The sequence below is a fragment of the Thunnus maccoyii genome, chromosome 24 (genome assembly GCF_910596095.1).
Source record: "Thunnus maccoyii chromosome 24, fThuMac1.1, whole genome shotgun sequence".
Taxonomy (NCBI): Eukaryota; Metazoa; Chordata; class Actinopteri; order Scombriformes; family Scombridae; genus Thunnus; species Thunnus maccoyii.
In genome coordinates, this window is record NC_056556.1 from 486,086 (window position 1) to 504,362 (window position 18,277).

An 18,277-nucleotide genomic window follows, 5' to 3' on the forward strand; every position below is an offset into this window, starting at 1 on the left:
GTCCTTTGACCCTCTAGCAGAAATGACGTAGGCAGTAAGGAAACCTCAAACAATGACTGACTTAGTATTTCTAGAGACGAGTTGAGGCTTTTTGAATGGGAGTCAGCTGATCTGACAGTCCCAACAGGACAGATTTGCTGCTGCAGATTAGTCGTACAGTATATAAGCATGATTTCATGGAGACAGTTACAGAACACAGGTCTGTGTCCTCACAGCGATATATAAACACACACACAGTAACACACACTCAAACCAAACATGAAAGCTGGAGCTGCAGGACCTCACAGCCCTCTGGCTTCTCTTTAATTGCTCTTTTCCTTTTCGGGACAATAGAATGGTGATTTGGAAAAAACCTGATTTGGGGGGTGGTAGGTGCGTCATGTGGACCTGACAGGACGTGAACCCCTCGCCCTCGCATTGTTCCTCAGCTGCTCTCATCATGAAGCCAAATAGGGAAACGCTACCACTGCAGCTCGCTCTGCCAACGCTGGCAAACATGAGGTGCAGACACTGCAGACAGACGTCAGGATGTAGAAGCAGGTCCCAGGTGGTTTACAACAACGTCCCGTCTCTGAACCTTTATTACAAATCCATTAAATGTTCTTCAGATATTCTGTAGGCTGACAATCAAAGCATGAAACCCTGAAGAACAGTTTTTTTTGTAGTTTTATCCATAAGATCTAAGTACCTTTAAACTGTATCAACAGTGCTGTTATTTCATCAGTCCGCTCCAGTTCATAACGTGACCTCACTGAAAAGGAATAATGAAAATATAGTTTAATGTCTCAGCATGTTTATTCTGTTATAAGAACACAAACTATAGCAGAAAAGGAGGAAGGAAAGAAATCTTATCTACAGGACTTGACCTTGAAGAACAACAGCGAATAAAAACAAAAAATAAAGTCATAAATCATCCATAAAGCTTTTCGTCTGGAGGTTCTGAAACTCTTTATCCACAGATAAAATCACAGCTGTAACTTTCACCACAAGCTAATCTTTAATATGTTTTCTTTTGATTTTTATGAATATATTTAATAATAATGATATATTTGTGAATGCCACAGTTTGAGACTATTTTAGAAAGCTTTTTCTTTCTTATATTGGTTGCTCGTTGTTGTTTTTCACTCTGCCCCTTTTTTTTGGTTATTTTATATTTAGTTTTTTGCCTCATTCAGGTGTAATTTTAGCATTTAACTAGTTAGTTATTAAAATGATAATAAAACAATAATGGTTCAAGAGTTGAAATTTAAAGGGCCTCAAACGCAAAATGATCCCTCCATTTCTGTCACATCACATCAAATGTATTTTGATCTGGGATCAATAACAGAGACAGTCGTGCAACAGAAAAGAATGAAGAATAAAAAAACAGCTGATTCGTTCAAAATTTAAGCTGCTAACTTAAAAATGTGTGTTAACTGAACTAAAGTTGAAGAAATCATTGTGTGAATTGTGAAAATGTAAAATTAACTGAGATGAACTCATGTTTATAAATTCTGAAATAATCTGAAAATGAAAATCAAGTTGAATTAAAATCTACATTCAGATCATTTGATTCCACCACATTCCCGTGAGATGTTTTACAGTTTTGTGTCGACACTTTTTGCAATAAATAATAATATAATAAACACAAAAATCACTGACATGAAGAGGAAACATCAAGCAAAAACATTTATAATCTGATCAGGTATTTTCATACTCATTCATTAAATTACACAAACGTGTGCTGCCTGTTTTCACTTCCTCACCACAGCTACAGATTCACAACTTTAGCTGAAATATATGTAATTTCTTTACATATTAAACATGTAAATTACTTTTAAATCATCAATTTCTCTCATTTTTAACCACTTTTTGTAATAAATGATTTTTAGCGTCATAAAGAATTTGAACCGTTTTAAAGTTTCTACATTTTAGAGTCTTTAATTTAATGAACTGTGAGTTTGTTGAGTCCTGGTTTTTATATTTTTTATAGTTTTTTCATGAAAGTTATATATGGAACTATAAGGGAACAGTGTAAGAATTATAAGGGTGAAATTACTATTGTAGTAGGTTAAATATTTGTATCAAGTTCAATATATGTTGACAGTTTACTGTTATCAGTTAATTTTGTGTTTTATTGAAGAAGCTGAAGCTCTTTAATTCACTAGCTCATTTAATGTTTCATATAAAGCACTTTGAATATTGTTGTACGAATAAACTTGACTTTAATACCACGGAGTGTGTTTGGCAGAGAAAAGCAGGAGGAGTTACAGAGAATCAGACGAGACGGAAACTGCTTTTACATTTTGCAAGGTTGAAACCAATCTGAACTTTAAACAAATATGCCCAACGACATAAAGACTTTTAACATAACTTTTATAAAAGCCTCCCCGGACTCTGAAACTGATCGAGCAGCTTTCTACAATCTGAATCTGAGTTTTTCTGTAACTATTTTGAGCTCACAATTTTCTATCATAATCTGACAGAAACATAAATCAATAATGTTACAGTACAATACTCACGCCTTTTACTGAAGTAAAGGTACCAATACAGCAGTGTAAAAATACTCCATTACAAGTAAAAATCCTGCAGTACTACAGCAAAAGTACATAAGTATTATGAGCTTGATGTAGTTAAAGTATTGCAGTAAAAGTACATAAGTATTATGAGCTTGATGTAGTTAAAGTATTGCAGTAAAAGTACATAAGTATTATGAGCTTGATGTAGTTAAAGTATTGCAGTAAAAGTACATAAGTATTATGAGCTTGATGTAGTTAAAGTATTGCAGTAAAAGTACATAAGTATTATGAGCTTGATGTAGTTAAAGTATTGCAGTAAAAGTAGTGGTTTGGTCCCTCTGACTGATATATTATTATATATGACATCATTAGATTATTAATAGTGAAGCATCAGTGTTAGAGCAGCATGTTACTGTTGTAGCTGCTGGAGGTGGAGCTAGTTTACACTACTTTATATACAGTTAGCTAGTTTAGTCCAGTGGTTCCCAACCTAGGGGTCGGGCCCCTCCAAAGGGTCAGCAGATAAATCTGAGGGGTGGTGAGATGATTAATGGGAGAGGAAAGAAGAAAAAACAAAGTTCTGATACACAAATCTGTGTTCAGTTTTTGGACTTTTTCTCTAATCTTTGATTTTTGCTGAAATATTGGATCATTTGAACATTTATTGAAATGAAAGCATGTGAGAAGTTTAGAGGGAAAAATCACTATTTGGTGGAGCTGTTAACAACTCATAGACATGTGAAATGTGACCCCGACTACACACTGCTTTTTGTAAGACGTCAAAAGACAAAAAGGTTGGAAACCACTGGTTTCATCTTTAACACTGTGTTGTATTTTAAAAGCTTATGTTACTTTATATTAAATCTTTATCTGCATGTATGTGTGTGTGTGTGTGTGTGTGTGTGTGTGTGTGTGTGTGTGTGTGTGTGTGTGTGTGTGTGTCACATTGTTCCCTGGGAAGCAGAGTGTGGACCAGAGCTCCCAGTATTGTAAGGTATTGTAACAGTTGGGAACAAAAGAGCCTGTTTTCATCTTAGTCCAACAGCAGCAGGAGAGAGGAAGTCATTGAACGGATCGGATGGGACAGTGTGTGTGTGTGTGTGTGTGTGTGTGTGTGTGTGTGTGTGTGTGTGTGAACTTGATATATACTTACTAATATATTATTAAGATTATATTTATTAATCTGGTTATATCTGTACATTTAAGAAACAAAACAAACCAAAGTGACAGCAACAAATATCAGATTTCAATCTGAGTTTTTCCCCACTCCCCGGGATGACCATGGATGCTGACTGAAAACTCTCACCTGGCCAGAAGCTCCGCACATCTCTGAAGACATCGCATATTCAAAATTCAAACAATGAAAACAAACCAAAACATCAGCTGGTGACAGAAAAACAGCTGTAGGGAGCATGTACAAACATAATAACAGCTGTTAATCTTGATGAACCAACTTCTAATATTCACATGACTGTAATGGACGGAAACAAGCATTCACAACATTGTCTTTTGAGCATTTTCTGGAAATTTGGTTAAATATTCGCTATATTTGGACGCTTTTCTACTACAACTAAGGAACAGGGTTAAGGCCTAAACTCAAAACCAGAGGAACAGTTTACTATCAAAGAAAACTAAGAAAATCAGTAAATATTCACATATGAGAACCTGGAAAGGGTGAATTTCTGGTCTTTTTGCTTAAAAATTACTTCAATTAATCAAGTAATTGTTTCAGCTCTACTGCTAAAATGTTGAGCTCTTAGTAATGTGAAATAAGAGCTGTTTAACACTGCCCTCTGCTGGTCAATCTATTAACCACAGCATCTTATACTGCTAAATGCAACCCTGACCACTGAATACGGCCTTAAACTGACAGCATGCAGTTTATCTTTTCACCAGCAGAAGGCGCCAAAGCTTCATCACTAGACACATTCTAACTGTACTGATCAATAATCAATCATTATTCCTCCAGTGATGATAAAATGTGTTGAGGCTCCTCAATGATCCTGTCGACAGCTCTGTCTCCACTTCAGCTGCAACACAAGTCCATTTAAAACTATGAACACATTCAATCCATCTAATCAATTCTTTAAGCTCAAGTTTAATATTAAACTTAGTATTTCTGATGCAGAATCATTAAAGCATCTTTTTTTATATAGTTGTATATTTTATTGATCCTGTTGGAACGATTTGTATTCATGGCTGTGCTCTAAAAACTACATTTCAACTTTACAATATAGTCACATTGTTATGATTTGTTGTTGGAATATTGATGTAAAAAGGTTGAATATCTTGTGAACAATCTCATTTTGTTAACATGATTATTTACATACATGCAGATTTTATAAATAAGCATTAAAACATGAACTGACCTCTCTAAAATCTTATTGGTCCACAGTTTATCAGTCTGATGACATTCTGCAAGACTTTATGTAAAGGACTAGCTATTTATTGATGTCTTTCATTTCATTCAGCTTATTCCCTTCATATTAAAATAATCAATTGAATGACCTGATGTGACCCTCCAGGACACGTAGTGTTGCGGCTGACATTTACTGTCATATCCTCTGACATGATGGCGCAGATTATTTTCTCCATCTAAAGGTAATGTAACGGAGAGTTTCAGTGTTTGACTCTTTAATGGCTGTTTGTTCATGTTGTTAGTGCTAACTGCTGTTAGCTTAGCTCCTCTAGAAACAGCAGAAATCTGCCGTTTGGTTGTTCGGAACTGTGATAACAATCAACTCAGGACGAACAGCGTGCTGCGTTTATCCGCCATTATTTAAACCGTTTCTATCCCATCTTAGTCTCGGCGGTTCAGTGTTCAAACCGTCACATAGCAGTAAAATTACGACAGAGTTACTTCATACTCAGTCGTTGAAAACACAGTCAGTTGAGTGCTGTTCTTACTGATGACTGACAGCAGGTTTTCCTGCCTGAATCAGCCTGTGGAAGAGGCGGAGATGAGCCGCTGCTCTCCCAGCTGTCTGAGACACTAAATGCGGCTCCGCTCGGCCGGACAGCCGCTGGAAAACAGCTTTGACTTTCTGTGTGTACAGGTGAATATAGAGTTGTTTCTATTTCTACTACAGGACTGATGTGGAGGAATTTATTCATTCAATAAATACTGTAGTATTCAGAAAAACAGCACTCATCTTATTGACTCTCCTCCAACATGAACTAGTGTTGCTTCTTTATGGAAATGTGTCATTAAATGTGTTTGGAAGCTCTTTATTGAGACTCACTCATTTAGTTTGGAACTCTTTACTAGTTTTTTGGAAGGATCCATCTGCTTTTGTAACTTATAGTGTAACTTATAGTACATTCACTCCAGTACTGTACTTAAGTACAATCTTTAAGTAATTACACTTCCTTTTCCTACTACTTTATACTTCCACTCCACTACATTACAGAGGGAGATATTTGACTTTTTACTCCTCTATTACTAATATGTGAGGGTTAATAACACTTTGGCATCTCAACTTTACTCTGACTGAGATTCAGTTCAACCCGTCACACACACACACACACACACACACACACACACACACACACACAGTTTGTGGAATATTATGATGAAACTTCCTCTCAAATTCAGTCAGTGTGAGTCAGTTATTGCTTCATATGTCTTTGTAATCAGAGACCAAATGACATTTTATCTGTGTTGTTAAATGTCTGACAGCAGTTAAGATCTAACATCTGCTGCTGTTTAACAAGTTTGTATTTACTGTAAAAGAAGTCATATCAAAGTAAATGAGCCCTGATTCTAATCATTTAATACATTTGTGTTTCTGCGTCATGTGCACTACTAATGTGACAACAACATCAAAGAGAACTAGTAGATAACTGAAACTATTGACATGTTGTTTATTGGTGTGGAATTGACTGAATATGAATGAAATTCAGTCAGTGTGAGTCAGTGAATGTAAATCCTCCTCCATGCATCATGTGTGCTGCTCTTCACTTCACTGCAGCTTCATGATGCCATCTAGTGGACTGATAGTAGAAGTACAGCAGCTGATGGCAGCTTTCTCTGACTCACACTGCTGTCTGGCTGCATTCACACTGATATATAACAGAAAATAACAGCCAATCACAGGAGGAGCAGCTGATATTTAGGGTTCGACAGGAGAAATGACGTAAAGGATGATTTGTGTTTCCTCTCCAGATGAAGGTAGAAAGTGTGTGTGACTGATGTGGATGTGACTTCAGCAGCATGGATCAGTGTGAGGACAGAGAGGAGGGAGTCCCTCCCTCTAAAAGCTCTCTGTGTGGGGAACATGACAGCCAGACCAAAGCTCAGAGGTGAGATGAGGATCTCTAACTGTCCATCACTGTTCTCCACCATCATTATTCACACTCAAAGCTCTGTGTATGTTGTGTTGAAGAACAAGGAGGCAGCACAGACCAGACTCTGGACCTGGACCTGAACCTGAACCTGAACCTGAACCCAGCTGTGTGTCCTTCAAGAGCGATGAATCGATGCAGCCACCGTTAGCCTTCAAAAATCAACAATCTTCACAGAAAGAGTAAGTGGTTTAACTAATCCAGGCTAACATGCTAACATGCTGCTATCAGGCTAAAACAATCCTGTTAACTCTGATCCAGATAATTTGGTTCTTTGAAGGCAGTTTGAGGATTGATTATTGATCCTGGATGATGCAGAATGAGCAGAGAGTTGAAACAATGGTCAGCATTCATATAACTGGCTGAGTGCTGATCATGTGACTGCTGTTAAAGAAGGCAGGTATTTTGGGAAACCTCCCAGAATGCACTGGGGCAACAGACTCATGGACATAAGTCTGATTTTCTGTGTTACTGCTGTTATTTCATTACATTGAGATCCACAATATTTCTACTGTTTGCACAATTTCACCACACACAACCATCAGTCTTATTGCATTAACAACTTTCAGCAAAGTGAGTTTTGCATCATTTAAAGGGGACCTATTATGCTTTCCCTTATTTTTAGTTATATATATATATATAATGTTGCAGTGTTGGATTTTAATGTTAAATGTGGCCAAAGTGTCAAATAATGAGGCAAAACGTATGTCGCAGTAATCCCTATGAGCAAAAAGCACTGCCTCCAGACTGCTCTGAACATTCACTAGTTCCACATTCAGCCCGAGCTGACATCGGCTGGTGAAGGATTTCTTTATATGGTCATCTGCTCCACGCACAGCGTGCCAATTCACTGCATGGCATGCTGTGTGTTTTTTTTCATTACACAGAAGAGCAAAATAAAATACATAGTTTACCTGTTGGAGGTGTGCTGGTTGTCTGCAGCTCTTTATCAAATGTCATCATCACTGTGGCTATTTCTGCTTGTACTCTTCCTTCCTGCATTATTTCTAACTGAGCTGCTTAGCAAACATCTCCAAATATCTCCCGTAATTTATTTATTTATTTAAAAGCTTTTAATATGAAGCAGTTCTTCCTGAAGCCAGCCAATCAGAACAGAGTGGGCTCATCCTTAAAATGACAGAAGCAAATACTGCCTGTTAGAGGCAGAGGCTGAACTGAGGGGCTGCATAAAGGGCCAGTATAAGATAAATAAGAAGTTTTTTGAACTGTGAATCATAAAAAGCTACTCTGGTGGAGTCCTAAAATAGAATATATAGTGCTGGAAATTAGCATAATCAATCCCCTTTAATAAGTTTTACTGTTCAAATGTCAGATTAAATGTCACTTGTTCTTCTTTGATGGTTATTTAACAGTCAAAATCTTTAAGGTGAGTCTTTCTGCTCAGAGTCCCAAACTTAATTTAAATTTCATTTTTAGTGCACAAATGTTTATTCAGTTGTATATTATATCATGTATGAGTATCGGTAACTCTTCTTTCTAAAAAATTAAATTGAGATAATAACGACATTAAATCATAATGATTTGTAAATAATCTGCATATTCTTATCTAAAACAATAATTATATCAACATTCTTTCGTTATGAGTCTGAGAAAGTGAGTTCATGTTTGGTGTTCAGAGTACATTGGTCCTGATCAGCTAACTGTTAATAAGATGAACTATAACAGGTTGGGTTTAAAGACTTGTTCCTATGACAACAGTTTAAGGTTCATTTTAAATTGGAGACAGTTCAAATTCAACATGTTTTAAGGAATTCACCACTAAAACTCTTAGTTCTATTGATTCATGATCATTTATAATTCAATTCAATTCAATTCAGTTTTATTTATATAGCGCCAAATCACAACAAACGTCATCTCAGGGCACTTTTCACATAGAGCAGGTCTAGACCATACTCTTTAATTTACAGAGGCCCAACAGTTCCCCCATGAGCAAGCACTTGGTGACAGCGGTAAGGAAAAACTTCCTGGCTGAGCGTCAGCTTCATCCCTCCAGGTGCTGCCCACTGTACTGAATATAGCTGTATTCATACAGTTAATCATATTTTAGTTTAACAGTGAATTCATAAAAAACTACATGGATCCTACTGAGTTGTGTACAGTAGGTGTATTCAATCACTGACAGAGTCTCAGTGTGTTCTGAATGCTGAGCAGAATTCATCTTGTGTTTCTATCAGGAGGAAGCTGGACAAACCTGAACCCAGCTGTGTGTCCTTCAGAAGTGATGAATCGATACATTCACCATTACTCTTCAAAAATCAACATTCTTCACAGAAAGAGTAAGTGAAGATTAGGGTACTGGTTGTACTGGGAGCTGACCAGTCTGACACAACCACACACTGGCTGTAGCTCCAGGGCACTCCAGCAGTGTACAGTGAGGGAGGGGGTGCTTTATGGAAGGTTGGTGAGAGCTGTTTGGACTAAAACAAACTGACCGATGAAGCAAAACACTGAGCTGAAAGCTACAAACAGACTGAGCTGTTGATTCTCAGTGGGATCAGCAGGACCAGTAAAGCTTTACCACTACAGGGAGTCATCTGATTATCTGTTCACATCCAAATATCACTTGATGGACCTTTAGCTTGTGTTTGTCTCTGTGTGGACAGACATAATGTGAGTTCATTCTTCATGATTCCTCCACAGAGTGGACCAGGAGAGCTCAGAGGTTCCCAGTGGTCAGTCTGCCCAGCAGCATCAAACACACCTGGACTCCATATTTATGGTTTGTACATGTTCAACAACTACTTTAACATCTATTCTGTTCACAAATATCTCCATGCTGCACTTTGTAGACCAGTGGATTGTCAGTCTGTCCAACATGGATCTGATGTTTGCTTCATGATTTTAGCTTGATTGTGTCATTCATATAGTATTCTGTTCCAGCTGCTGGAAGAGAACATCGTCACTTTTGTGAAGAACGAGCTGAAGAAGATGCAGAGGGTTCTGAGTTCAGATTACCCAGAATGCTTAGAGAGTCAGAGGGAGGATGAGGAGGTGTTGGATGGTGAGGAGGAAGAGCAGAGGAGGAGCAGCAGAGAGGCATTTCTGAAGATCACACTGCACTTCCTGAGGAGAATGAAGCAGGAGGAGCTGGCTGACCGTCTGCAGAACAGTAAGAGAATTTCTATATAGATTTAACATGTGGCATAAATGAGACATTTACTGATGTCTCAAGAGATGGAGGAAAATATGTTCATAAATGCTTTCTTTAAATTGTCATATTTTCTTTCCTTGATCAATGATTATTGATCCTATTTCTTGTGTGGTCATTCAGAAACTCCTGCTCCAGTTGGTCAACGTGAACTTAAGTCTAACCTGAAGGAGAAGTTCCAGTGTGTGTTTGAGGGGATTGCTAAAGCAGGAAACACAACTCCTCTGAATCAGATCTACACAGAGCTCTACATCACAGAGGGAGGCACTGCAGAGGTCAATGATGAACATGAGGTCAGACAGATTGAAACAGCATCCTGGAAACCAGATAGACCAGAAACAACAATCACACATGAAGAGATCTTTAAAGCCTCACCTGGAAGAGATGAACCAATCAGAACAGTGATGACAAAGGGAGTGGCTGGCATTGGGAAAACATTCTTAACACAGAAGTTCACTCTGGACTGGGCTGAAGACAAAGCCAACCAGGACATACAATTCACATTTCCATTCACTTTCAGAGAACTGAATGTGCAGAAAGAGAAAAAGTACAGCTTGGTGGAACTTGTTCACCACTTCTTTACTGAAATCAAAGAAGCAGGAATCTGCAGGTTTGAAGAGTTCCAGGTTGTGTTCATCTTTGACGGTCTGGATGAGTGTCGACTTCCTCTGGACTTCCACAACAATGAGATCCTGACTGATGTTTCAGAGTCCACCTCAGTGGATGTGCTGCTGACAAACCTCATCAGGGGGAAACTGCTTCCCTCTGCTCGCCTCTGGATAACCACACGACCTGCAGCAGCCAATCAGATCCCTCCTGAGTGTGTCGACTTGGTGACAGAGGTCAGAGGGTTCACTGACTCACAGAAGAAGAAGTACTTCAAGAAGAGATTCAGAGATAAGAAGCAGGCCAGTACAATCATCTCCCACATCAAGACTACAAGAAGCCTCCACATCATGTGCCACATCCCAGTCTTCTGCTGGATCACTGCTACAGTTCTGGAGGATGTGTTGAAAAGCAGAGAGGGAAGAGAGCTGCCCAAGACCCTGACTGAGATGTACATCCACTTCCTGGTGGTTCAGACCAAACTGAAGAATGTAAAGTATGATGGAGGAGCTGAGACAGATCCACACTGGAATCCAGAGAGCAGGAAGATGATTGAATCTCTGGGAAAACTGGCTTTTGAGCAGCTGCAGAAAGGCAACCTGATCTTCTATGAATCAGACCTGACAGAGTGTGGCATCAATATCAGAGAAGCCTCAGTGTATAGTGGAGTGTTCACACAGGTCTTTAAAGAGGAGAGAGGGCTGTACCAGGACAAGGTGTTCTGCTTCGTCCATCTGAGCGTTCAGGAGTTTCTGGCTGCTCTTCATGTCCATCTGACATTCATCAAGTCTGGAGTCAATCCGCTGGCAGAAGAACAAACAACATCCCAGAAGTACAAAACTAAACAAGAATCTTCGGAGACACATTTCTACCAGAGTGCTGTGAGCGAGGCCTTAAAGAGTCCAAATGGACACCTGGACTTGTTCCTTCGCTTCCTCCTGGGTCTTTCACTACAGACCAGTCAGAGTCTCCTACGAGGTCTGCTGACACAGACAGGAAGTAGTGCACAGACCAATCAGGAAATAGTCGAGTACATCAAGAAGAAGATCAGTGAGAGTCTGTCTGCAGAGAGAAGCATTAATCTGATCCACTGTCTGAATTAACTAAATGATCGTTCTCTAGTGGAGGAGATCCAACAGTACCTGAGATCAGGAAGTCTCTCCACAGTTAAACTTTCTCCTGCTCAGTGGTCAGCTCTGGTCTTCATTTTACTGTCATCAGAAAATGATATGGATGTGTTTGACCTGCAGAAATACTCTGCTTCAGAGGAGGCTCTTCTGAGGTTGCTGCCAGTGGTCAAAGCCTCCAGCAAAGCCCTGTAAGTACATAAACAGCTAGATTTATTCATCACTATTTAAATTTGCTGCTGTCCTTTTTAACAGGACAGAAAAATAAATAACTTCTTACTGGGGTTGGGTATCGTTTGAATTTTAGCGATTCTGATTCCGATCCCAATTCTGCTTATCGATTCCATTTCTTATAGATTCCCAGTTTCAATTCCAATATGATAAAAAAGAGGTACAATGTTTAGATAACAAAAACATTATATTATTTATTTAATGGTTTACTTTGCCTTTTATTGTTTCATCAAAATAAGTAAATTCAAAATCTGTTTAACAGAACATTTTGCTTTCTGTGTTCTTTGTCCGCGGACAGCTGCAGACTTGTACGTGGTCCGTGGACGTGATTCCATACATACTTTTTTCTGTTGTCCGGCTGAGTAAAACTTAAGAGAGACTCAGCAGCCAGACATTTCTCTGTTCTCTGTTTAGGAATGGCTGAGATTGTCACTACAATGAGAATAGCTGGTCCACTGTAAACATCAGTTCACCTTAATTGAGCCTGGTCAGGTTAGGCTAACCCATTGTCAATAACTTGAGGGCTAACCCCCTGCACTTTAATCAGTAGGTGGCAAGCAAGACAAATAGCCTAAAGTGTGCACACATTGCACTGCTACATTCACAGCTATACTGCTGACTTCATACTCTCTTCTCTGGTCACCAGCCTCACCATCACACATGCTCTCTTTCTCTCTCTTGACACACTGTTGCATTGATGCATGACGTAGACAGGTCCTGGCAGACAGCCACATCCTTGCAGATATGTAGCCTTTGTTTGCTATAATAAAGGGTTATCATGTTTAGGAAACTATAAGTAGAATCAAAATTAAAACTTCTCAATGATTACTTTGGAATCAGAATTTTGGAACTTGTTCTAATGTGGAACTGGTTCTTGATGCCCAATCCTTCTTTTTTTTTTACTGTTTTTTTTTTCCTTTTTATTTCCTCTCCAGACTGAGTGGCTGTAATCTCTCAGAGAGAAGCTGTGCAGCTCTGTCATCAGTTCTCAGTTCCCAGTCCTGTAGTCTGAGAGAGCTGGATATGAGTAACAACAACCTTGAAGATTCAGGAGTGACGCTGCTGTCTGCTGGACTGGAGAGCCCACACTGTACACTGGAAACTCTCAGGTCAGGATTCATCAGCGTATTCAATAGATGACCATAGGAAATCTGAATGATTTTAGAGGATAAACATCAAACCTGTCAAGAATTGTCTCTGCTCATATAATTTTTCAAACAAGTTTTTACTAAACAGTACAGAATTAATTTCCATGCAGATTTTTTTTCAACTGTTTTATTGGTTTTGTAATTAAGGACATGAAGAAAACAAGAATAGTTCAGTACACATACATAATAAAAATACACAAACATATACAATCAAAGAGATGCAGCAGCATGCTAAAAAATATGGTATAGCACACATATATGCCCAAAGAACACACACAGACAATGCATGGCTAGCCAGAATACATAATGAAATAATAATTATAACAGTGCTAATGATGATAATACTAAATTAAAAAGAGATGGCGAGGGAATAAGCAGAAACAAGTCTTTTCATGAAGACCATGGAAAAGAATTGGATAAAAATAAGTCTTTGCAAGAGAAGCTTTACAGGGGTTCCAGATCTTAGAGAAAATGTTGGATTTACCCTTAAGTGAGGACCATATCTTCTCTAAACCCAAAAACATCAGCAGATCTCTAACACAATGTCTGAATGGTGGAGTGTCAGTCGATTTCCAATTTAAAAGAATGACCCTTCTTGCAAGAAGCATAGCCAGGGCCACCACCCCACACTGAAGTCCAGACAGGGGCAAGTTTACTGGTAAAACTCCAAATAACATGATGCACAGAGATGGTTGAATATTTGTGTGGTATGGTTCAGGAAAGCATTTGAATAGCCTTTCCCAGAGTTTTTTCACTAAAGAGCAGGCTCAAACTAAAATGTACTGTACTGTGCTGTTCACTTTCAAACTAAAATGATGTTTAACTAGAAGATGATATTTGCTTTTTAGCTGTGCAAATGAAGCAAAATGATTGTTAACATACAGTTGTGATGGCGAACCAAGGCCCAGAGTGTGCCAGGCAGCAAATCCACTATCAGGCTAAGCAGAGAGAGACTTTTAAGTCTGTGTGCCCGGTGAAGCAAATCTTAAGGGAGTGTCTTACAAGTTGATTTTTGCACACTTTGTTCCACAATCAGGGGAGAAAGGAGCACAAAAGAGAGGACAAGATGACTGGGTAATAAGATGCTTCCTCAATGTGGACCCATTCTGAAGATGAGTCAGGGTTATCAGGATGCATCCAGTATAAAAGAGCCCTAAAAGCCACAGCCCAGTTGCCATTTCAAACAATGTCTAAAAGAAATCTAATTTTGAGAAAAAGGATTTGGGAATAAAAAGGGGCAACCATTGGTTCTCTATATTTCTATGAAAAAGACCGGAATATTTCCTGGTTATCTTGATTCCAAGATAAGTAAACTGGTCATTGACCACCCTGAACTGGAAAGAGTTCCAGGAAATCTGAAGGGCAGCCTTGTTAACAGAATAATTTGCTTTTGCACAAATTCAACTTGTACCCTGATATCACACTGAACTTTTTAAAGATAAAGCGCATTTGTGGGATTAAGGAACCAGCTCTGGATAAAAGACCATAAGATCATCTGCATACAGCACCAACTTCTGTGCACAGCCATATCATGGGATCCCTTTAATATTCTGTTGAGGCTTGATAAAGGCTGGTTGGTAATCTTTCGCATTGAAGTGACTCTGCTAATACCAATGACAGGATCAGGGTGAGGACGTTGGAGAATGTCTTATGAAGTTCAATTGGTAGACCATCTGGTCCTGGGGCCTTACCATCATTAAGGGAAGAGATTGCAGATCCCTTATATCTCTGTCCAGTTCCTCCCAATTAGCCTGGTCAATACTGGGGATCTGCAAACTCTGAAAAATAGTGTCAAATAAATTTGGGTCCTGGGCTGATGCCGAGGAATAAATGGAGGAGCAGAACTCCTTGAAACTGTCGATAATCTCTCCCTGAATTACTGTTACCTCCCCTAAAGAGGTAGATGTGTAGCAGAACACAGAACATTAATTACTGTCAGATCCTGACCAATCCTTTTAATGAATTTACCGCTGCTGTGCAATGTGCATAAATGCACACATCACTCTTTCACTTAAAAGACGCACTTATCATTTCTGCTGCTGTGTGATGCTGCAGGTACAGTATTTATTAAAGTCAAAGGAAGGAATCTTCTGTGGGCAACACACAGAACATCAGTACTGATGTTTCTGCAACATCCCGGATTACATTCAGTGACACCTGAATGATATCAATTTGGACATTAACACGTTTCAGACCTGCCTGAGTCACATTAATAGCTGTAGCCTATTCAGTAGATTATGTTATAGATGTGAAATACTAGAGAAGTAAAAGAAACAAAATCCACGGAAATTGGTTTGTGTCTCTGGGTGTATGCATCCCGGCTAATTAAAGACATGCAGTTTGAGGCATTATGGACCAATCTCTGTGCTGACATGTGGAGGAAAGCCTGAAGCACTGTAAAAAGTATTTTTTCTGTCTGTAATACATCCACTGCCTGTATGCGTCTTGTCATGTGCAGTACCATATTCCCCACATTTATAAACACATTTAATGTTTTTAACATTTAGATCACAATGATGAGGTAAAAACATGCTGCTGAATCATCCCTCAGCTGCTGACTTCCAGTCTGGCTGGATGCTCAACTTTCTGGAGCTCCCTGATTCAGTTCATCTTTTAGTTAGTTAGTTAGTGTGGAGACAGTTTGTTGTTGTATCTGACTGCACACAGCAGGACTCTCAGACTGTCTGACGTGAGTTGTTTTGTGTGTTTGCAGCCTGTCAGGATGTCTGATCACAGAGGAAGGCTGTGCTTCTCTGGTCTCAGCTGTGAGCTCCAACCCCTCCCATCTGAGAGAGCTAGACCTGAGCTACAATCATCCAGGAGCCTCAGGAGAGAAGCTGCTGTCTGCTGGACTGGACGATCCACACTGGAGACTGAACATTCTCAGGTATGGAGAGACAATGTCTGTTAGAGAAGGAAGAGCTGGAAACATTTTCTCTGTCAGAGCTGATCACACATCTCAACTCAATCTTTGACTTTTTATTTCTAACTGAAGTTTCATGTAAATGTTGAAAGTTCAACCTGATTAGATTCAATCAGGGTTTCAGAAGGATTGGGATACTGGATTCAGATTGGATAAAAGTCTATCAAAGTCCAACCCCACATTTGAACAGAATAATAATACAGTAGACTAGAGCGATGTAATGTCCATGTTTGCATGCTGAAAGAGAACGTGCTGCTCTGACCCCCCTCCTCCTTTCAGGCTGCAACCTGCTGGAGTCCGATGGTTGACACCAGGTCTGAGAAAGTGTAAGTGTGTTTTTCATTTGATTAATTAAAACAAAGCAAACCTCAAACTGTGACATCACTCATTCACATCCTACTGAGGATGAAGATGATGTCATCAAACAGATGATAGATCAATAACTGCAGTTGCATTGTGTCTTCTTCTCTCCATCAGATTTCTGTCAACTCACACTGGATCCAAACACAGCACACACAAAACTCAAATTGTCTGACAACAACAGGAAGATGACATATGTGGAGGAGGATCAGCCATATCCTGATCATCCAGACAGATTTGATGTATTTCCTCAGCTGCTGTGTAGAAATGATCTGACTGGTCGCTGTTACTGGGAGGTTGAGTGGACAGGAAGGGTTCATGTATCAGTGTCTTACAGAGGAATCAGCAGGAAAGGAGACAGTAATGACTGCAGATGTGGAAGGAATGATCAGTCATGGAGTCTGAACTGCTCTGATGATGGTTACTCTGTCTGGCACGATAATGGAGGAACAGTCATCCCCTCCTCCTCCTCCTCCTCCTCCTCCTCTGTCACTAACAGAGTAGCAGTGTATGTGGATTGTCCTGCTGGCACACTGTCCTTCTTTAGAGTCTCCTCTGACACACTGATCCACCTCCAAACCTTCAACACCACATTCACTCAGCCTCTATGTCCTGGGTTTGGATTTAGGTCAGGCTGGTCTGGTTTGTTTGGTTCCTCATTGTCTCTGTGTTCTCTGTAGGAGGGAGAGTCTCCTCCTGTTAGAGAAACTTTCTCATGTTATTTAGTATAGATCAGGTGTTTATATATATATATATATATATATATATATATATATATATATATATATATAAACAATGCTGTGCAAAAGTTTTAGGCTCTAAAAGTAAAGTGAGAATGCTTACAAAAACATTGCTATAAATTGTTTTAATTTATCAATTAACTTCTTACAAAGTTGAGTAAACAGCAGAAACCTAAATGAAATCAATATTTGCTGTGAGCAGCTTTGCCTTGAAAACAGCAGCAGTTCTCCTTGGTTCACTTTAACAAATTTTTCATGGTAGCTTGCATGTAGGTTGTTGTAACCATCCTGGAGAAAGAATGTTCCTCTGTGGATTTATTATTTAGGCCATCTCAGGTGCATCTTCATGTAATCCCAGATTGACTCCATGATGTTGAGATCATGGCTCAGTGGGGGCCATATCATACCATCTGTTACAGGACTCATCATTCTTTTTGTTGCTGAAAATAGTTCTTCATGACCCTAGCTGTATGCTTGGGGTCATTGTCATGTCATCAATAAATTTGGGACAGATCAGACACCTCCCTGATGGTATTGCATAATGGATGAGAAACTTTTGCACAGTACTGTGTGTGTGTATATATATATATATATATAATATAGCATACCTACATGTGTATGTAGTTACATCAATATGTTTGTTTAAAAAGTAAAATTTGCTTATATTTGAGAATTAGTGTGAACTGTTGCTGTGTGAATTGAACTCTGTTACCTGCCTTGTTGACATATTTTAGGCTACTGTTACCTTGGTTAAAGAGTGTGTTCTTTTTTATTGCTTTTATTGCTAATTCTTTTTATTATGTTCTTAAATTTGAATGGTAGTCAAGAGCAATCAGATCCTAATGGTCATTGATATATTTAAAGGGAGGAGAAGGGATGTTTCAAAATTCAGATTTTTTATTTATATAGTCCCAAATCACAACAAAAGTCATCTCAGGGCACTTTTCACATAGAGCAGGTCAAGACCGTACTCTTTAATTTACAGAGACCCAACAATTCCCCCATGAGCAGCACTTGGCGACAGCAGTAAGGAAAAACTCCCCTTTAACGGGTAGAAACCTCAAGCAGAACCCGGCTCTTGGTGGGTGGCCATCTGCTTTGACCAGTTGGGTTGAGAGAGAGAAAGAAAGA

The 18,277-nt window shown here is 39.1% G+C and overlaps 2 protein-coding genes and 1 pseudogene across 3 annotated transcripts in view; all 3 read left to right on the forward strand.

Moving 5' to 3' along the window:
* LOC121891677 (NLR family CARD domain-containing protein 3-like) overlaps positions 1–18,277 on the forward strand; it is a 408,525-nt gene that overhangs the window by 282,879 nt on the left and 107,369 nt on the right. The gene's annotated exons all lie outside the window — the stretch shown is intronic.
* On the forward strand, positions 9,936–11,939 carry LOC121892394 (annotated as a pseudogene).
* LOC121892395 (stonustoxin subunit beta-like) lies at positions 15,637–17,139 on the forward strand. Its single transcript, XM_042405432.1, has 3 exons — positions 15,637–15,644; positions 16,326–16,372; positions 16,524–17,139. The coding sequence occupies exons 1-3, from the start codon at positions 15,637–15,639 to the stop codon at positions 17,084–17,086; spliced, it is 618 nt and encodes a 205-aa protein (XP_042261366.1). The 3' UTR covers positions 17,087–17,139.